This window comes from Cetorhinus maximus, chromosome 9 (genome assembly GCF_964194155.1).
Source record: "Cetorhinus maximus chromosome 9, sCetMax3.hap1.1, whole genome shotgun sequence".
In the NCBI taxonomy this organism is placed as follows: domain Eukaryota; kingdom Metazoa; phylum Chordata; class Chondrichthyes; order Lamniformes; family Cetorhinidae; genus Cetorhinus; species Cetorhinus maximus.
This window is the reverse complement of record NC_135887.1, coordinates 111,518,845-111,541,272: the sequence shown is the minus strand read 5'-3', so window position 1 is coordinate 111,541,272 and position 22,428 is coordinate 111,518,845. Positions and strand designations below refer to the sequence as shown.

The 22,428-nt window shown below is 45.6% G+C and overlaps 1 protein-coding gene across 4 annotated transcripts in view; it reads right to left on the bottom strand.

Annotated features, from left to right (window-relative positions):
- usp47 (ubiquitin specific peptidase 47) overlaps window positions 1-22,428 on the bottom strand; it is a 153,324-nt gene that overhangs the window by 33,909 nt on the left and 96,987 nt on the right. For all 4 annotated transcript variants that reach the window (XM_078549357.1, XM_078549354.1, XM_078549355.1 and 1 more), the window contains 6 exons: window positions 21,505-21,581; window positions 16,704-16,759; window positions 14,789-14,901; window positions 8,384-8,488; window positions 6,758-6,965; window positions 5,676-5,791 (listed from right to left, as the gene is read on the bottom strand). In XM_078549357.1, the coding sequence (XP_078405483.1) occupies window positions 5,676-5,791; window positions 6,758-6,965; window positions 8,384-8,488; window positions 14,789-14,901; window positions 16,704-16,759; window positions 21,505-21,581 (675 nt within the window). The remainder of the gene's footprint in view (window positions 1-5,675; window positions 5,792-6,757; window positions 6,966-8,383; window positions 8,489-14,788; window positions 14,902-16,703; window positions 16,760-21,504; window positions 21,582-22,428) is intronic.

Below are 22,428 nucleotides of genomic sequence, written 5' to 3'. Positions count from 1 at the left end.
AAAGTTTGTGTTAACATGTGAGGCTTGTTGAAGCAAGGTTAAGTGGCTGTGTGGCCTTTGAAACATTGGATGAATTATTTGGTTGGTCAGTTTCAAATTAATGATATGAATGCTTAGAGCGCCACTCTCTGGATAAAGATTGCTCTAGCAAAATGTCAGCAAAGGCACAACAGATTCTGCTGGGTCTGGGACCCACCGAATTGCATCAGAAAAGTCATTACCCACAAGTTCATGTCATAAAATTAGTTGGGGGGTGGGGGGGGGGGGAGACCACACACACTGAGGACACAGTTTCCTTGAAAATCAATCTGAAAAACCACACTAGAACCAACCTCACACGACACGGGGGAACCGGGCAGGCAGAACCTAGTGTAGTCTTCAGTTCAAGCAGAGTTAGAGGGTGGGGGTAGCTGGGCTGAGGTTGGGAGGGGTTTGGTGGCAGAGAGGGAGAGAGGGAACCAGCAGTTCAGGACTGTCATGGGTAGGGGGGCCCACTGAAGATGGTGATGATGCCTGGGGAAAGGGAATGTTATTATGGCTCAAGTTGGGCAACTGCAGTTTGAGTTTTGAAGTATTTTCAAATGACTTTTCAAAAAACTAAATTTTATCCATCAGCTGCCTTTATTTTAATAAAATCATACAGTGCATTGCAGCTAGATACATTCAAAAACACAGAGAGGGCAGTGTATAACGTAACAGCTCTGTGCACATAAAACTCAATTTCAGCCATTCATCTCTAAATGCTCACTTACTGACCAACTGAAAAACAAAACTTAACAATTTCTATCAGGAATTCAGGAGGGAATTAAAAAAAATAAAAAGGCTTTTGTGTGTGGGGGAGGAGGGGGCACATTTCCATTTTCTCCCCTCACTCAAGGGGCCAATGAGCAGATTTCGGAAAGATACATGAATTCCAAAAAAAAAATTGAATACAAAGAGAACAGCTTGCTGAGCAAAAACAAAGCCGTGTGAAAGCAATACATTGTTGTGTACACACTGCTGGTTCCCGCTCTCTGCCACCAATACATATTTTGTTTAAAAAGTAATAAAAATGGCCATTATACTGTAAGGGGGTGAGAGAGTGCGTGTCCGGCTCACTCCCAGTCTCAGGGCCCTCAGTAACCTTCATCCCCACCCACACTCTTGAGTGGGTGAGGGTGAGTAAATAAAAACCATGAGACTGGGAGTGAACTAGACACACACATCCTCTCCACCACACACACACACCTTCTCGCCACCCACCCCCGCGCCACACTCACTCTTTCCACACCACCCACCCCACCAACACACACTCTCGCTGCACACCCCACACACTCTCACACCGTCTCAGGCCACCACACCACACATCCCCAACCCGCACTCGGTACACACCCCCTCCACTCCACACGCACACCTCCTCCTCCCCCCGCGCACCCCCCTCCCCCGCACACACACGACACCCCCTCCCCCCACACACACGCACACCCTCCCCCCCCACACACACCCTCCCCCCCCACACACACGCACACCCCCCCACACGCACACCTCCTCCCCCTACACACGCACACCCCCTCCCCCCACACGCGCACACCCACTACCCCCACACGCTCACCCCCACCCACCACACACCCTACCCCCACACATGCAAAACCCGCCCGCACACACACACACGTACCCACTCCCCCCCACACACACGCACACCTACTCCCCCCCTCACACACGCACACCCACACAGACGCACACCCACTCCCCCCCACACAGACGCACACCCACTCCCCCCCACACAGACGCACACCCACTCCCCCCCACACAGACGCACACCCACTCCCCCCCACACAGACGCACACCCACTCCCCCCCACACAGACGCACACCCACTCCCCCCACACACACACACGCACACCCACTCCCCCCACACACACACACGCACACCCACTCCCCCGCCACACACACGCACACCCACTCCCTCCCCACACACACACACGCACACCCACTCCCCCCCACACAGACGCACACCCACTCCCCCCCACACAGACGCACACCCACTCCCCCCCACACACATACGCACACCCACTCCCTCCCCACACACACGCACAACCACTCCCTCCCCACACACACGCACACCCACTCCCTCCCCACACACACCCACTCCCCCCCCCACACAGGCACACCAACTCGCCCCCCCATACACACGCACACCCACTCCCCCCCACACACACCAACTCCCCCCCCACACACACGCACACCCACTCCCTCCCCACACACACGCACCCCCTCTCTCCCACCACCACAAACCCCACCCTCTCTCCCCACCACACACCCCCCCCTCCCTCCCCACCACACACCCCTCCCTCTCTCCCCACCACACACCCCTCCCTCTCTCCCCACCACACACCCCTCCCTCTCTCCCCACCACACACCCCTCCCTCTCTCCCCACCACACACCCCCCCTCTCTCCCCACCAGACACCCCCTCTCTCCCCACCACACGCCCCCCCCTCTCTCCCCACCACACACCACCCCCTCTCTCCCCACCACACACCCGCCCCCCTCTCTCCTCACCACACACCCCCCCCTCTCTCCCCACCACACCCCCACCTCTCTCCCCACCACACCCCCCCCTCTCTCCCCACCTCACCCCCCCCTCTCTCCCCACCTCACACCCCCCCCTCTCTCCCCACCACACACCCCCCCTCTCTCCCCACCACACACCCCCCCTCTCTCCCCACCACACACCCCCCCCTCTCTCCCCACCACACACCCCCCCCTCTCTCCCCACCACACACCCCCCCCTCTCTCCCCACCACACACCCCCCCCCTCTCTCCCCACCACACACCCCCCCTCTCTCCCCACCACACACCCCTCCCTCTCTCCCCACCACACACCCCTCCCTCTCTCCCCACCACACACCCCCCCTCTCTCCCCACCACACACCCCCCCTCTCCCCCCACCAGACACCCCCTCTCTCCTCACCACACACCCCCCCCTCTCTCCCCACCACACACCCCCCCTCTCTCCCCACCACACCCCCCCTCTCTCTCCGCACCTCACACCCCTCCCTCTCTCCCCACCACACACCCCCCCTCTCTCCCCACCACACACCCCCCCCTCTCTCCCCACCACACATCCCCCTCTCTCCCCACCACACACCCACCCTCCCTCCCCCAACACGCACCCCCTCCCTCCCCCAACACGCACCCCCTCCCTCCCCCCACACACGCACACCCACTACCCCCACACACGCTCACCCCCACTCCCCCCACACACGCTCACCCCCACCCCCCACACACACGCTCACCCCCACACCCCACACACACCCACACCCCCACACCCACACACACCCACACCCCCACCCCCCACACACACCCACACCCCCCACCCCCACACATGCAAACCCCTCTCCACCGCCAAACACACGCGCGCACCCCCCCCCACCCCACACACACATGCACACCCCCTTCCACTCCCCCACACACACTCACACCTCCACTCCCCGGCCACACACACGCATACCCACTCACCACCCCCCACACACATCCACTCCCCCCCACCCCGCACGCACCCACTCCCCCCCCACACGCACGCACCCACTCCCCCCCCCACACGCACGCACACCCACTCCCCCCCCCACACGCACGCACACCCACTCCCCCCCCACACACACGCACACCCAATCCCCCCCCACACACACGCACACCCACTCCCCCCCCCACACACGCACACCCAATCCCCCCCCACACGCACCCCCTCTCTCCCCCCACCACACACCCCCCCTCCCCCCCACCACACACCCCCCCTCCCCACCACACACCCCCCTCTCTACCCAACACGCACCCCCTCCCTCCCCACCACGCACCCCCTCCCTCCCCAACACGCACCCCCACCCTCCCCCAACACGCACCCCCACCCTCCCCCAACACGCACCCCCACCCTCCCCCAACACGCACCCCCTCCCTCCCCCACCACGCACCCCCTCCCTCCCCCAACACGCACCCCCACCCTCCCCCAACACGCACCCCCTCCCTCCCCCAACACGCACCCCCTCCCTCCCCCAACACGCACCCCCTCCCTCCCCCAACACGCACCCCCTCCCTCCAACACGCACCCCCTCCCTCCCCCAACACGCACCCCCTCCCTCCCCCAACACGCACCCCCTCCCTCCCCCAACACGCACCCCCTCCCTCCCCCAACACGCACCCCCTCCCTCCCCCAACACGCACCCCCTCCCTCCCCCAACACGCACCCCCTCCCTCCCCCAACACGCACCCCCTCCCTCCCCCAACACGCACCCCCTCCCTCCCCCAACACACACAGACACACACCCTCCCTCCCCCAACATACACACACACCCCCTCCCTCCCCCCAACACACACACTCCCTCCCCCTAACACACACACTCCCTCCCTCCCCAACACACACACACCCCCTCCCTCCCCCCACACACACACACCCCCTCCCTCCCCCCAACACACACACGCCCCCTCCCTCCCCCCAACACACACACGCCCCCTCCCTCCCCCCAACACACACACGCCCCCTCCCTCCCCCCAACACACACACACCCCCTCCCTCCCCCCAACACACACACTACCTTCCCGTCACCCCATCCCAACAAACACACACCCTCTCTGCCCCCCCACAGAGCTTCCCTGCCCCCCCCTCCACAAATACACCCTCTCCACCCCAGCCCACACGCACTACCTTCTCCGCCCCAACCAACACACGCACTCACTCACCCCTAACTCACACCAAATACAACACCCCCCCTCACCTATCAGCAGCAAATGCAGGAAAGGAACGGCCTGTGATTGAAGAGGCAGTTCCTTGCAAAATCTTGTATTTCACTTACCTTCACTTAATGGCATTTTGAACAGTGGCTCCAGGGGCCACATGGAGGGGCTTCGCGAGCTATAACGCAGCCCGTGGGCCATCAGTTGGACAAGCCTGGTCTAAATGGCCAGAAAACTGCTCAGTGCTGCCTGTATTTCCCCCCTCTCAGTACCAATGAACAATTCGAGTTTCCAGCACACACACTTTTTCTTTCAAGGTTTCCGTACCTGCAGTTTTTGTTTGGTCTTTTCACCTAGTTTGATTTGCCTTTTTAATTGCCTCACCAATTTCATGATCTTCTGATTTGCTTCACTGAGATGTGCTTTCAAACCATTTACCAGATTCCTGTTTTTCTACTGAGCAGCTCGCTGTCCATTCAACCCTCTGGCCAACAACTTATGATTGCAACTCTCAACGCCTTCACTGGAGCAGCTCTCTCATCTTTCAGTTCTGATAGAGTCAACACTGCCTGTGTTTCCTCTTTCTATGCTCAGAGATTTGGTCTGTTTAAGATGTTTGCATAATAGTTATAAAATTAATAAACTGCTTTCTTTGTATCACATCCATGGACTAATGTAGGTTAACATTTTGAAAACAATATTCCTTTCTTATGGTTTCACAACCTAGGTATGTGGGCCACCTAATTAAAACTAAATGCCAAAAGTAGGTTGGTCATATACCAGTAGTACTAACTTCTGCTGCAAATTATGTCAAGACTTGCTAAATATTCCTGGCTTGCAACCAGAGGCAAATTGCTTAAGGTCTACATTCAGCTCATTATGGCAACACTGCTTTCCAAAACCTTGAAATTCAAAAGAACTCACTAAAGTAGATAAACTAATTAACCAAATTGCCTGCAGCTCTTACCTGGGAAATGAGCTGTTTGAACTCTGCCACTGTTTGATTAAGGTAAGCACGGACACTGACAGGTGGAATCAGAGTTTCTGTTTTAAGGTCAACCACGTGCACTTTCACCATGACTTCTAAAGAAAACAAAATAGGTCAAAATGAGATGGGAAAAATAGCAATGACATTTTCATTCTGGTACTGACAGTGCTCAGCACCATTTTGTGGCCCAGATGCCCAGTAATAGACCCAAATTCACCTTGGGGTCATACAGACTCGAAACATTAACTGTTTCTCTCTCCACAGATGCTGTCAGACCTTCTGTGTGTTTTTATTTCATTTAGATGGTAGCAGATTCGCTTATATTAGGGGCCTTTGGGTCCATTGCGGGCTCAAGTACATAATCCAGGCCGACATGCCAGTCTGGCACTAAGGTGGCATTGTGATGGGCAACATCGGGGCAGCGCCATGCTGTCGGAGGGGCGGGACCGGGGCAACGCCAAGGGAGCTCTGCAATGTCAGAGGGGCAGCACCAAAAGAATGCTGGACTGTCGGAGGGGTAGTAATGAGGGAGCACTGCACTTCCAGAAGCGCAGTACTGAGGGAGCACTGCACTGTCGAAGGGGCTGCACCAAGGGAGCGCTGCAAAGTTGTTGGTACAGTTGGACTGGTCTGACTTGGTGGTGGAAACATGAGTGTGAAAATGGAATTTTAACTAAGAAAAGTCACAGGTTCCAAATACATTCCCAACTTTTGTTAAATTATTCATTCACAGGATGTGGTCGTTGCTGGCTAGGCCAGCATTTATTGCCTGTCCCTAATTGCCCTCGAGAAAGTGGTGGTGAGCTGCCTTCTTGAACCGCTGTGATCCCTGTGGTTTAGATACACCCACAGTGCTGTTAGGGAGGGAGTTCCAGGATTTTGATCAGCGACAGTGAAGGAACGGTGATATATTTCCAAGTCAGGATGGTGAGTGGAGGGGAACTTCCAGGTGGTGGTGATCCCATGTGTCTGCTGCCCTTGTCCTAGATGGTAGTGACCGTGGGTTAGGAAGGTTTTGAAATTAAAATGTTATTTTCCTGACGCTGATGAAAGAAACTTACCGCCCGATTTATACGGCTGAAAAGCTTGATTAGGTTGTCTCGTTTCCAGGAGCAAGTCGAACATATAAGACGATTTAACTCCACCAAGGAGCATCCCAACTGGAGTATCCTCCTCTCCCTCATAAGAGCGTTCCAAATAATCATGGAACTCATCATACTTGACCAAGCGGCAGCAGTCAGGTGGAATTGCCTCTTCTAAATCCATGAGCTTCAAACAGAAAGCACAGAAAGAGAAGCTGTCACTAACTGTTAATGTATAATTAATGCCAGTGTTGCAACATCTGATAGGTGATTGTTTCTAAGAAACTAAAATGAACCTTAGAAACATACAGCCTAAGCGGCGGCCATTGGGCCTGTTGTGTCTGTGCTGGCTCTCTGAAAGTGCAGTTATATTATCAAGAAAACAAGAAGCTGCAATATTTTTCTTCTGTTAATAACCCTGTCATATTTCTTATGTACTGGAAGACAGGCTGCTGGGGGTTTGTAAATATGGTAATTGAAGTAAGAGCCAGAGTGACTGCAAGAGTCTAAAACCAACAAGAAGAAATGGTTTTGATATGTTAATGAACCAAGAGGAATTTCAACCAGAGTGTTACATAAAGCATTAATAGGAGTGGTTTTGAATGGAGTTGTTTTAGTTTGAAGGGGGATATATACAAGTTGTAAATGGCGTGAGTAAGGTAAAGATAGGAATTTGTTTTTTTATAAGTCTAAGAGCTAGGGTAAAGAAACAAGTTTAATCCATTCTTTTAAGAAAGCATTTCTGAAGAGACTGATTGAGACAATAGAAAGGTCAAAGGGAAGGAATGCATTTCAGGAAATACTGAAGCCTATGTGGGGGGTAGCTGTTTCAATCTCCCAGAAGGCATCAGGATATTTGGTCAGAAGAGTGTGTGAACAAGACCAAACTGGAAGAACCAGATGCTGTCAGTCTCAGATGACACCCCAAGGGAAAAAAGGCACTGTGTGGTAAAAAATACTGGAATTCTATAGATTTTGAAATCTATAAGGATAGTTGCTGAACAGAAAAGGTTAGCTCTGAGGGGAGTTAAATTAAGATCTTGTGGAACTGTGTTATTGAAGTACTGTGTGAAGCTATTCTTGTGTTGAGGTGTAATTGTGTTTTTTTTGCTTTATTCTTTTAATAAATGTTTACTCTACTTTAAAATCATCACACGTAGTCGGAGATATCATTTCCGGATTTCAGAACCTCTCCTCATACTATACAAATTGCAAAAACCGTTTTGGCAGCTGTTTTAAGTTTCCCTCTGGGATTTGGGCAGCTTGGCATTTACCATCAGCTGCGCCATAACAATATTTAGTCCCACACCCCTGTTTTTTTAAATCTGTAACCCTCTAACTTCCACACCCTCAAGTACCTGTACCAGCTCCCTCGAAAATTATTTATGGAATCAACTTCCACCTTCTTTCCAGGTTGAGCATGCTAGATTCTGAAAACTAAGTGAAACAATTTCCCTTCATTTCCCCTCCCAATATTTTTCCAATGATTTTGAATCCATGACCTCTAGTTACTGAGCTACATGTTAGAGGGATAATTTTTCCCTCTATATACTCTTATCAAAACATCTGGTCATCTTGAAAAGCTCCTTCCTCAAGTCCACATACCTTGTATGCTATCTCCACAGCTTCCTGTAAGGTCTTGTCCTTGTGAACCTCCAGCTTGTTTTCCATCATTATTTGCCGCATGGGATGCATGCAGAACAGTTTGATCTGTGGTACAAAAATAGGTTGAATGGCTCCTTCTTGAAAATTACACAAACTGTTTGAGAATTAGCCAACATTTTAAGGTTGTATTTACTCTGGGGAATTTGTTGATCGATGTTTTTGAAGAGAAATAGCTGACTAACCACATGTGTGAGGCAGTCATTACGCCATTTCAGGCACCACAGTCATTTTAAGTTAAAAACCCTTACAGGCACTCACATAAAATAGGTAAACGTTCTTCACACATATTTATTTAAACATCCCCCAGTAATCCAGGAAGTGAAACTCTCTACCTCATTCTCCTCCTTTAGGCCTTTCTTAAATTTTAACTCTGACCAAGCTTTTGGTCACCTCGCCCAATGTCTCCTTGTGTGGTTTGGTGTCAAAATTTTGCTTGATAATGCTCCTGTGAAGCACTTTGGGATGTTTTGTTTTGTTAAAGGCATGATATAAATGCAAGTTATTGATGTTGTTAAGCCCTTATGAGCAAAATACACTCGCACATTCTGTTTTTCATTTCACCAACAAACGCAAAAAGTACCCTTGCGTAAGCCGTGTTAATGAGAGGTCACATGCTCAAACATTGTCTATTACACATTTTAAAAATTCACCAATCAGATATCAAATTAGGCACACGCAACTAATGGCTAACATATTGGCCAATGCTGTAATAGAAACAGTGAAATGTTCAATGGCTCCATTCATTCTAGCTTGCTACAATCGCACCCAACAAAATACAATTGCCCAAGTCTCGATATTCAAATTTTGAAACTTTAAGTCACCATTTTGTTAGGAATGAGAGATAGTTTAAGTTATATTTGTATTTGTGGGTGGTAGGAATGAGTTTTAGCTTGAAATTTAAGTTTAATTTGTGTTTCTGTATTGGTGTTAAGGGAGGAATTTGAGTTTCAGTTTCATTTTAAAAGTTGCCTGCAAGTCTGTGGGTTTGTTTGTGTACCTGCACTCTAATGCGGTTTTATGACTCGAAGTAGAAAAACTGGGGTTGCCTACCAACAGGGGGCCCACAGACACAGGGAGAAACAGAACAGCAGTTTTTTTAGTTCAGTTGAAACCAGGAGCCAGGGGAAGCTGGACATAGCAGAGGGAACTGCAGAGAGCAGATTTCCCAAAAGATCCCAAAGCCAAGGAGTGGGACAGAAAGGAGGAATGTCAAGAAGACCTTCTAGTCAAAGGAAAAGAATATGAATCTGGAAAAGGTCCTATTAAGTGAAGTTAAGAGTGAGGAGCAGAGGAAGGCTTCAAGCTTAAAGGGAGAAAGCTGCAGGATGCAGACTTAAAGCAAAAGGGCTTGCGAAAAGCCAGAAGATCCAAGAAGACAGCCAAAGGTCGGTGACTCCTTACAATGGGCAGTGAAGCAGTGGTGTTCTGTTAGCATGGCTGAGTATCTTAGTGTGTGCATGGAAGGCAAAGCTTGAATGCATGTGGCGATCCAGGGGAGAGGAACATCGGAAGGAGAGCTCGAAACCTGGAGATGGACTCTTGTGGAAGGTGTCCAAGAAAAAGCACCGTTTGGGTGAAGATTCCATAGCGGGTTCTTCAAGAGTGGAGATTGGAAACCCTCGTGTGAAAGGAGGAGTTCGGTGAAACCAGTTGGCTCACAGTGTGACAAGCGTCTGGGGGGAGTTGATGGGAGATCCATAGCATCTGTTTGGGGTGGCATCTGTCACTTGGTTTCAGAGTGTGGTGTGCCTGACCACAGGTGGCCTATTGGTTTACATGGACTGTGTACTTACTGTGAACATGAGAGTATATGATAGTTTTCATAACTTGTGTTATCCTTACGAATCTGAATATATCTGTAAAGGTATAGTTGTGGGTGAAGGAATATTGTAATACAGGTCATCTTTGCTTGTTTAATAAATGATTTATTCTTCTGTTGAATGATCATTAGCTGACTCATGTGACTCTGTTCAGTAGTTGCACTCCACTTTTCTAAAAAAAGAAAAAATTACAATCTATCAAGCCAGGTTCCACCCTGGGATCTGGCTTGTCCAGCAGTAACATCAGCTGGGAACATTACAATGTCCTTTTTATTAAGTTGTTATTTTATGGTTTCTTTCAATTGAAGTTGAATTGCAAAACTGAACTCACTAGAATTGACACTCTGCAGATTTTTCTTAGACTGCCTGTCTCACTATCTGTCTATCTCTCTGGCAATTCCACTCCCTTGTTACTGACTCCATCCCTCTCATCATAACTGTCTCAGGCTGAACCAGACTGTTCGTAATCCTGAAATGAGCTTCCAACCACGTTTCCACACCATTACTCAGACTGCCCATTTCCACATCTGTGACATTGCTTGACTCTTTCCATGGCTGAGTTCATTCACTGCTGCTAAAAACCTCATCCATGCCTTTGTTAACTCTATACTTGACTATTTCACTGCAGTCCTGGACAGCCTCTCATCTTCCTCCCACCATTAACTTCAACTCATTCAAAACTCTGCTGCCTGTGTTCTTACTTGCACCAAGTCACATTCACCCAACACACCCCTGAAGTGTTGCTTACCCAGGTGCCAATTTTAAAATTCTTATCCTTGTTTTCAAAACTCTGCCATTCACTATCACCTCCAATCACACAACCCTCAGACACCTCTTCACTCCTCTAACTCTAGCTAATCACTCCACCATTTGGCGCCATACCTTCAGCTGCCTGGCCCTAAGCTCTGGATTTCCCTCAAACCTCTCAACTTCTCGCTCACTCTTTTAAGACACTTCGTAAAACCTACCCTTTTAACCAAGTTGCTCTAATATCTGCTTAAGTGGCTCAGCATAATTTTTTATTTAATAACATCCTTCTGGGACATTGTGTTCAAGGTGCTATATAAATACAAGTTGTTGTTATAAATCATTCCAATTCATTCTTCACCTTTTTCATTTGTTTTATTTACATTCTTCCAATTTCAAACTCTTGTACTGCATAATAATTTCCAGCTGATGGGGTGAGTGGCATACCTATTCCCAGGACTCTGCCACTCTTCACCCAGGCAGCATCAGGGTATGTAAATGCCATGGGGGAGGGAGCAGAAGAGCTTAACCTCAATTGACACTTTAACCAACATTTCAGCAATTCATAGTTTGAACAATGCCAACTTGGTGATTTTTTTTTGGTTGGTTTGTTAACTTCTCTTGGTTATACAATTAACCACTTCTTAGTTCATTAATCAAGGAAAAACTTGAAGTTTTTAAACTTAAGTTAATGGATTGTTTGCTGAAACCAACCAGTGTACCTATACGAGACCCATGCCAGTCCCACACCAACATGGTTTGGCTTTTAATTGCTCGTGAAGTGACCTAGCCTGTCGTTCATTTGTATCAAACTTAGGGCAACTATAGATGGGCAATAAATGCTGTCTTTCCAGGCACAAGTTCAGAGAATGATTAAATAAACTTCAGTTACAAGTTCTAGAACATGGGGGCAAAAGCTTGCAAAAGGCAGTTTACAGTTATGCACATGCCAGTGAATGTGTGAAATGGACTGCCAGAGTTCAAGGAACAGATGGTGAATTTTTTATTATTATTCATGGAATGTGAGCACTGGCAAGGCCAGTATTTGTTGCCCATCCCCGATTGCCCTTGAGAAAGTGGTGGTGAGCTGTCTTTTATGAACTGCTGCTGTTCATGTGGAGTAGGTACACCACAGTGCTGTTAGGGAGTTCCAGGTTTTTGACCTGCTGAATGATATAGTTCTAAGCTAGGATGGTGAGCAGCTTAGAAGGCAAGTTACAGGTGGTGTTCTCTATGTGTCTGTTGCCCTCAGCCTATCAAGTGACAGAGGTTGAGCACTTGGAAGGTGTTGTCAAAGGAAGCTTGGTGAGTTGTTGCAGTGCATCTTGTAAATGGTACACACTGCTGTCACTGTGCGCCTGTGGTGGAATGGTTGAACATTTAAGGTGATAGATGGGGGTCCCGATCAAGCAGGCTGCTTTTGTCCTGGCTGTTGTTGAACTGTACTCATCCAAGAAAGTGGAGAACATTCCACTGCACTCCAAACTTCTGCCTTGCAGATGGGGGCGGGGGGAGCAGGCTCTGTGGAGTCAGACAGTGAGCTACTCGCCATAGAATTTCCAGCCTCTGACCTGCTAACGTAGCCACAGTATAATATGGCTGATCAATGGCAATCCCCAGGATGTTGATGAAGGGGGTTTCAACAATGGTAATGCTGTTGAACATCAAGGAGAAATGGTTAGATTCTTCCTTGTTGGAGGTGGTCATTGTGTGGTGTGAATGTTACTTGCCCCATATCAGCCCAAACCCGAAAGCTGCCCAGGTCTTGCTGCATATGGACACAGACTGCTTCAGTATCTGAGGAGTCGCACATGGAAGTGGAAAATGTGCAATCATCAGCAAACATCCCCACTTCTGACCTTCTAATGGAGGGGAGATCATAAATTAAGTACTTGATGATAGCTGGATCTAGGACACTACACTGAGGACCTTTTGCAGCAAACTCCTGGGGTTGAGATGATTGCCAGCAACCACCTTTCTCAATGCTAGGTATGGCTCCAATCTTTGGAGATTTTTCCCGTTTCACATCGACTTCAGTTTTGCTGGGGCTCCTTGATGCCTTGGTCAATCAAATGCTGCCTTGATGTCAAGGGCAGTCAACACTCACCTCCTAAGTTCAGCTTTTTTTGTCCATTTTTGGACCAAGGCTTTAATGAGGTCAGTAGCTGAGTGCCCTGGCAGAACCCAAACTGAGCAATGATCAGGTTATTGCTGAGTTAACTGCTGCTTGGTAGCACTGTTGACGACACCTTCCATCACTCTACTGATGATCAAGAGTAGACTGATAGGGTAGTAATCAGCTGGATTGGATTTGTCCTGCTTTTTGTGGACAGGACATACTGGGCAATTTTCCAGATTGTTGGATAGGTGCCAGTGTTGTAGCTGTACTGGAACAGCTTGGTTAAGGGTGTGGCTAGCTCTGGAACATAAGTCTTCAGTATTGCAGCCAAGATGTTAGAGATCATAGGTTTTGCTGTATCCAGTGTGCTCAGTCATTCCTTGATATCATGTGAAGTGAACAGAGTTACCTGAAGACTGGGCATCAGTGATGCTGGGATCTTCTGGAGGAGGCCAGGATAGATTATCCACTCTGCACTTCTGGCTGGAGATAATTGCAAATGCCTTGTCTTTAGCATTGATGTGTTCGGTTCCCCCAATATTGAAAATGGGAGTGCTTGAGGAGCCACTCCACCTGTTAGCTGTTTAATTGTCCACCACCATTTACGCTGGATGTGGCAGGACTACAGAGCTTAGATCTGATCTTTTGGTTGTAGAATCACTTGTAGGCATTATTTCAATGAGAATCGGATGCTATTGCAGAGAATTGTGATGGAGGGATTTGTTTTTTGAGCTGGTGCTGTCATCAGACAACAGGAACTTGTAACCTCCTCCAGCCCTACAACCCTCAGATCTCTGCACTCCTCCAATTAAGGCCTCATGCACATTCCTGATTTTAATCACTCCATCATTGGCCACCATGCCTTCATCTGCCAAGGCCCTAAGATTTGGAATTCCCTCCCTAAGCCTCCCCGTCCTCCTTTAAGATGCTCCTTAAAGCCTACCTCTTTGACCAAGCTTTTGGTTACCTGTTCTAATATCACTTTATGTAGCATAGTGTCAACTTTCATTCTTATAACTCCAGTGAAGTGCGTTGGCATGCTTTACTATGTTAAAGGTGCTATATATTAGTAATTTTTTAAAAATTTGTTTCATGGGACATGGACATCATTGGCAAGGTCTATTGCCCATTCCTAACTGCCCTTGAACTGAATGGCTTGCTAGGCTATTTCTGAAGGCAGTTAAGAGTCAACCACATTAGTGTAAATCTGCAGTCACACGTAGGCCAGAACAGGTAAGAATGGAAGATTTCCTTCCCGAAAGGACACTAGTGAACCAGTTGGGTATTTACGACAATCAATGATAGTTTCATGGTCACCATACGGAGACTAGCTTTCAATTCCAGATTTTATTAATTGAATTTAAATTTCACCAGCTGCCACAGTGGGATTTGAACCCATGTTCCCAGAGCGTTAGTCTGGGCCTCTGGATTAGTAGCCCAGGTGACATTACCACAACGTACCGTCTCCTCCCAACTTTGCTTATATGACTGAAACCACAGCAACACAAATGAATAACTATGCACTATGAATTGTCTTGCTTTTTTATGCTTAGCCAAGGGGAAATCCATTCCTTTAGCTTTTAAAACCACACAATATCTCATGTCGCCTTTATGTGAACTAAAGGGGATGTTAAATTTGGACACGACTATGCATCATACCTTGCATGTGTTACGCTCAATTTCCCGCTGCCTTTTTTCTTGTTCTTCTGTTTCTTTCTCCTTCTGGACCAGATGTTTAATGTGCTCAGGAAATTCATGGACCTCCAAGAACTCTATCAATGAAGAAAAATTAGGCTCTATAACTCAAAAGAAAAACAGAAAGCTAAACATTTTATGGATTTTATTTTAGTTCACAGTTTCACATTATGGGTCATTATGCAAGAACAATTTAAGAATTTAAATTAAGTTAATGGATTGCTCACTGAAAATAGTGAAGCGTGGAGCAGCAGGAAGATAATGGGGCCTAGGATCTATAGTCAGAGGAATGAAGCACAAATCCCAAGAGGTGATAATGGACCTGGTACAACTATAAAAAGAAAGAAAAACTTGCATTTGTACAGCGCGTTTCACGATCATGGGTTGTCCCAAAGTGCTTTATAGCCAATGAAGTACTTTTGAAGTGTTGTCACTATTTTAATGTAGAAAATATGGCAGCCAATTTGCGTACAGCAAGCTTTATTTGACCAAGCTTTTTGTCACTTCCCTAATATCTCTGTTTGTGGGTCTGTGCCAACTTTTGTTTGATTTTGCTCCTGTGAAGCGCCTTGGGACAATATCTTTGTTAAAGCGGCTATATAGATGCAAGTTGTCGCTGTTATCTACAGATTACACTCAGTACAATTCTGGCCCTGGAAGCAACGCTGGAAGGAAAAGTAAATTGATATCCAGCTTAATCGGGGTTACGAGGAGAGAACAATGAGTTGAGATGGTTTACTCTAATGAGAAGGTTCAATGGAGAGGTTATTCACGTATTGAAGACCCATAAGGGAACGGCTAAACTGAACTCTGCAATTCTGGAACCAGGAGACACCAGCACGAGCTTAGAAAAAGAAAAGCACAAAGTCTAATTTCAATTGCTTTATGCAGAGGTGAATGCATTGAATGGATTCCCCAGAAAGTCAGATAGTGAGAGAAAAAACCGATGTGAAAATTAATACCTGAAGGAATGACGATTATAGACATGCTAGAATTTTTATGCTGATTAGATAGACAACACAGGAGTTCTTTTTATCCATAATACAACTTGAATGGCATTAGAGCACCTATGGAGCTCATTTCTGCATCTTTCATTTCGATTCCTATCTGCACAAACTTTCTTAGCTTGAATTGAAAAAGCAATTTTTCTTTCACATTACGAATATCAGTGCCTCATGTTAAGGATTCTGAACCCCAATTCTGACTGGTTGTTTATGTCAAGATTTTACACCAATCAGCATTAAGGCATATGGAAAGTTAAAAAGAACGACTTGCAGTGATACAGTGCCTTTCCCGACCGCAGGACCACCTAAAGTAACATACTTTTTCAAGTGTAGTCACTATTGTAATGTGGACAACATGGCAGCCAATGTGCATACTGCAAGCTCCCGCAAATGACAATGAGATCGTGATCAGATAATTTTTTCAGGTTAGTTGAGGAATAAATATTGGCCAGGACACCAGGAGAATTCCCCTGCTCGTCATAAAGTAGTGGTATGAAACCTTTAATTTCCACATGACAAGGCAGACATAACACTTAATGCCTGGTATAACACTTCATCTGAAAGAGGTCCATTTATGAATACTTCATATATATATTCATGCAGGTAGGTTAGGGTGTCCCATAATTCAGGTGTCCATTCTTAAAGACTGACTAATGAATAACATGATGAAAATGCCAGGGATCAAGCTATTCCAATCAAAGACAACACGAATGTTGCTGGCTAATTGCAGGCAGAGAGCATAACCTTCACACAAACCAAATGACGATCTTGTCAAGCCATTAAAGAATAGTTATCTTTGGATGCAAACAACAACAAAAAATGCATCACTAATGCTGCGGTAAAACTTTCGATGTACTTAAAATAAAATTACTCACTTGCATTTCTTGTAGATTCTTTTTGTCTGTAAATTAACATATACGCGTTGGTGGAGCTGGTGAGAGAAAAAGTTCAGTTGTTAACTACATAAATTCACAATCACAGCTTTAGTCTTACCTATGAATTTGCCATATTAGACACCATTTAGATTTCCAGTTCCAAACACCTATTAAATGAACATACACAGAAAACATCGTCCATTTCTCAAGTAATTCGGAAGTCTACACGGTCACGGTAGAATAAGTTTGCAATTACAACACAGTAGAATAACAAATTTTTAAAAATAGGTTCACAGAAATGAAGCTACATAGGGTTGAATGGCTAGAACTGTAAGATGTCTTTTTACTAGGTTACAATATATAGGGAACACTGGACTGCTAATGCTACATTAGCTGCAATCAATATGAGAGTTCAGATCTGTTAAAGATCCAACAGGGTCCAAAATTATGAAAGGTTTGATCAAATAAACCAGGAGAAACTACGTCAACTAGTCAGTGAGTGATAACTAGAGGACGTAAGTTTAAGATAGTCAATAGAATGAAAGGAAGAATTAGTAATTTTTTTCTGGACACAGAATGACTGATTAGGAATAGAATTGAAGCAGAACCTATAATAGCTTTTAAAAGGATAGTATATAGGCATTGAAAAGGAAATATTTAAAAGGATTTCAGCAAAAGGCAGGATAATAGGTCCAAGTGAATAGCTCTTTCAGGCCAAACAACATCCTTCTGTGCTGTGAGATTAATGCAAGTAAAGCTTACATCAAGCAGAGAGAAAAATGCTAACTTATTTTATCACACTGGAGAACAGATGTTAATACCACCTTATCTTTATCACCACACACTGTCAAACGTTGTTCGCTTGTATTTTTCTTTGAAGCCATATACACTAGGGCTATTTACTTAATCTGCTTTATTAATATCTTTTCCGTGAGAAATTGCCTTAAGAAGGGCTTCATCTGCAGACAGGAAATTGAAAAAGAGCACTGCTATAATGTAGCTTTTCTGCTCAGCATCAAACATTTGTAGATTTTTTAATGCAAACACAGATGGAAATTGTGGCACGTGACCACTGACAAATTAGTAAAATCCCACGTAACAAGTCTGGACAGTCAAATTCCAGTTATCATTACCAAACGCATGTGCCCATCGATTTCATCACTGCCTGTGAACAGCCAGCCTCAGCTACTCACATCACCTCTGGTTCTTCTACCAATTACCTTAAGTCGGAGTCCTCTGGCTACTGGCACTTCTGCCACTTGAAACATTTTCTCCTTATCAAAACCCTTCATGATTTTGAACACCTTTTTCAAATCCTCCCCTCAGCCTTCTTTGCTCTAAGGAGAGCAACCCCAGTTTCTCCAGTCTTTCCATTTACTTTAAGTCTCTCATCCCTGGTACCATTCTGGTAAATCTCTTTTGCAACCTCTCTAAGGCCTTGACAACCTTTCAACACTGTGGTTCCCAGAACTGGACACAATACTCAAGCTGAGACATAACCAGTAATTTATAAAGGTTTGACATAACTTCCTTCATTTTGTTCTTTATTCTTAAAACCAAGGAGTCCTGGTGTTTTTTTTTTTAAAAACAGCCTTCTCAAGTTGTCCTACCACCTTCAAAGATTTATATTAAAAAATCCCATGTCTCTCAGTTGCTTCACCCCCTTTAAAGTTGCACCTTTTAGTTTATATTGCCTCTCCTCAAATATGCATCATTTCACACTTGTGCGCTAAGTTTCATCTGCCATGGCCATGTGTTCTACCCCTGAATCTAAGACACATGTTATGATCTAGTTAGGGGCCATTAACATTTTAAAGAGAAATCCGAACATTTCATTTTGGCCAATAGAGCTATGCCACAAGATTTCACTTCTTTTTAAGAAACAAACTATTATATATAAAAGAATTAAATAAAACCACTATTAACTTAACAATATGGTTTACACTCAGGTTTACTTCTTACTTTTCCCAAGAATTTTCTCTTATAAGACACATCCATGTTAAAGTTATTTACTTTTCAAAAATTCTTTCACAGGATGTGGGCTTTGTTGGCTAGGACAACATTTTTATTTCCCATCTTCTGTAAAGAACACCCATCAGTATGCCACAGTCCTCTGGGGAATTCTCCTTAACTCCAGCTCTTCTCAGAAGTAAAACTTTAATTTACCATACCTTGACTGTGGATGCCTCAGTCCCTTGCTCTAGTTACTTTTCAATACTTTCAAGCTAATCTGCTTGTTGCTTTCTTTGGCTCAAGAATCTGTGAGGGCCACTGCAGATTGTTCTACTAGTTTCAAACCAGGTAAACTTCAAGCTTCTGTTCCCTCACAAAATTCAAACTGAGAGTAAGCTTCACCACCATTCAAAGAGGTGAACGAAAAAGTTAAGTTTTTACTCTGCACACAGCTCAGTCCTACCTACTTCAAATAGCTTGAAGCAACTAACGCTTAATATGTTTTCAAAAAAAGAATGAGCCTGTTTAATATAAAACCAGTCAAAAATATAACATACAGAAAGAATTTACAATACATGTTTTAAGATACAGGCAATCAAAACAGCTAACAGAATGCAACTTTAGCACCTGGATAGTGGAATCATGCCAGGACCACGACTGTCACTCATTCGCCGCATGTCTTGATAGCCACTGCCCATTTACTTCAGCTATCTCTTAGCGAACTGTAAACCACACCAAGCCTTAACAGCAACTAACTCTCTTAAGCAAAAAACACCCAGATAAATTGAAACCAGAGAACCTTCCTAAGCCCAATTCATCTCCCTAATGACGAAGCCTGCTCTGGGATGTGCTCAAACTGGCCTTTGGGTTAATTATCCCTCGCATACAATTTCTTCTTTGATCTGATAAAGTAAATGGTTTTACAACCTTTCAGGGTTCATTGAATTCTCTTAAACTAATTTGACTCCAACTCCCAAATCAAAAACATCTCTCTGGGATGCACTTCTTTGCAAGCATTGCAGACATAACATCTCCAGCTACCCAGCTAAGTAAGCTCAGATGCTGTTTTCTAACCTTTCTAACTGTTAACCTCAAGTCAACATGGCCCCCAAACCTTACAGGGTAATAGACTCCAAGCTTGCTTTAATTACATTTATCCCATTTTCTACAGTTAAACTTTAATTTCTAAAACTACAGGCTACACTCCAAAACTAAAAGGTATATTCTAAGGCTTAAATGAGATATTCGCAACATGTGCAATAGAAGCTTTGCTGACAAGGTCCCACAAACAGCAATCTGATAATGACCAGATAATCGATTTTACTAATGTTGGTCAAGGGATCAATATTGGCTAGGAAACAGGGCTGAACTCCACTGATCTTTGAATAATGCTGTGGGATCTTTTATGCCTGCCTGAAAGGTTTACCATTGTATCTGAAATATGGCAACAGTGACAGCACGGCACTCCCTCAGTACTACCCCTCCATCAGTGCAGCGCTCTCCCGACAGTGCAGTGCTCCCTCATCACCACCTCTCCCGGCAGTATAGCACTCCCTCAGTACTGGCCCTCCAACAGTGCAGCACTGCCTTAGCATTGCCCCTCCGCCAGTGTAACCCTGCCTCAGTACTATCCCCCGACAATGTAGTGTTCCTTCAATACTACCCCACCCCAACAATGCAGCACTCCCCTCAGTACTACACTGGAATGCTGGCCTGGACTCTCTGTACTTTAGATATGCAAAAAAAAATGGGTATTTAAATACAGAAGCATTTGATTTCATTAAATTCTTTGGTCTAAATTGTACAGGCCCCAAGAAAACACAGACTTTGCTGTTTGATGTGTGATATCATAACATGACTAAACAGAAGACTGCGGTGCACGTCTGCAGCTTGACTGACACAAGCAAAAATATCCAGTTCTATTTAAATATACTCAAAAGCATATTAATAGAAACATGAGGCCATCAATTCACAGGTCAAGTGGGAGGTCATTCACTTTGGGCTGTAGACAGATAGATCAGGCTGTTATCTAAATGGCGAGAAGCTCAGAGCTCAGGAGGAGCAGGGAGATTTAGGGACCCAAGTGCAGCACAGATATCACTAAAAGCTAGTAGCAAGATTCTGAAAAAAAATTACTGGAATTTTGGCCTTTATCTTAAAGGAACTGGTACATATAACAGCTGTACAGAGTTCTAGTTAGACCCTGGTCCAGAACACTGCGTTTATTTTGGGCACCAAACCACAGGAAAGACATCTTGGCTTCAGAAGGGGTGGAGTGGAGACTCCCAAGAATGTTACTGTGCAAAAAGTGTGGAGTCAAACTGTACAGGCTAGTCTTATGTCCTCGGGTATAAAAAATTAAGGGGTGCTTAACTGAGGCGTTTTAAGATGCCTAAAGGGTTTTATAGAGTAGGTGGAAAAAAACTATTCCCTCAGAGCAAGAGGGGGAAAGAATGTAAAATTAGAGCTAGGCTGTTCAGGGATGATGTCTGAAAACACTTCTTCACAAAAAGGATAGTGGAATTCTGGAACTCTTTTCCCCCAAAAAGCTGCTACGTTTGGGGGTCAATTAAACGTTTCAAAACTAAGACCGACCGCTAGATTTTTATTAGGTGGGGATATTAAGGGTTACTGATCCAAGATAGAGTTAAGTTATAGAGGGTGAATGTCTCCTGTTGTTCCTATACTCAGTGCCCCTGGGGTTACAGAAACAAAATTTTCTTATGGTACTTGAGAATGGAACTTAAGGAAAATAGTTTATTGCAGCAGAATCAGCTACAGTCAATATTTATATCCAACAGTCCCAAAGTCCTCAGTGAATAATGTTTAGAATGTGCCATGTCGTTACCTGGCAAAAGCGCTGGAGTAATAGCCTCTGGTCACCGAAGAGCCACCATACGTTTTCCTAATATCATCTTGAGTAATCTGAAAGGAAAAGCGCTTTGTTCTTACTTCCATTAAAAAGTAGGAGCTTTCAAGGCCGCACAAGAATCTTTGGCCATAAATAGTTAAATAATTGATCATCACAAAGCTAACAGCTTTGTTTTTAATTCCTAAAGTGCTTTATTAGACCAAGTTTTTTCAAGATAGAGACAAAGTATTTTAGGAACGCTTGCATGGACCGATTACACTGGAAATAAAATTATTTTACAAGCTACAACTCCATCAAACATCCACTGAGAAAATACTCTCAAATCCTGGGCAATACTTTTTTCCCTTGTCGATCACTTGTTCCTTTATAGATTTTCTGTGTACAAATGAACACCAAAGCATCAAGAACACAGAAACAACTGAAGTGATTTCTTCCTTCCAAACATGATAATTTGTGTGCATACAACTTTTTCTTTAATATATCCATGGTTGCACTCTAGAATTTACAACTTACTATGCATTCAAGTTGCTTCTTTTCCTTGCACTTTGCTGTTGCTCACTGCTCTTCCTTTTCACTGTCACTTGCTCCTCTCACCACTGGGTCTGATGTTTCTCAGCCCTACCTGACTGGCTTGCTGATCATTCCTCTTCTGCGCCTGGTAAATGTCTGCTGGCTCTAGTTGTCAGGGAATACAGCCAAGAAGTGGGCTGTCACAACACCGCACCCCACCCCACCCCCGACTCCTGGCATGATGTAAAAGCAGCTTTGCCTATTATCATGGGGAGTAAACCAGTTTTCCATGGATGTAGGGGAGAGCTTACAGGCAGGTGGATCAGAATCAAAGAAGGAAGATGGAAAACCAAAATTGCACAGGACTGGATTCCAATAAATTCATGCTTT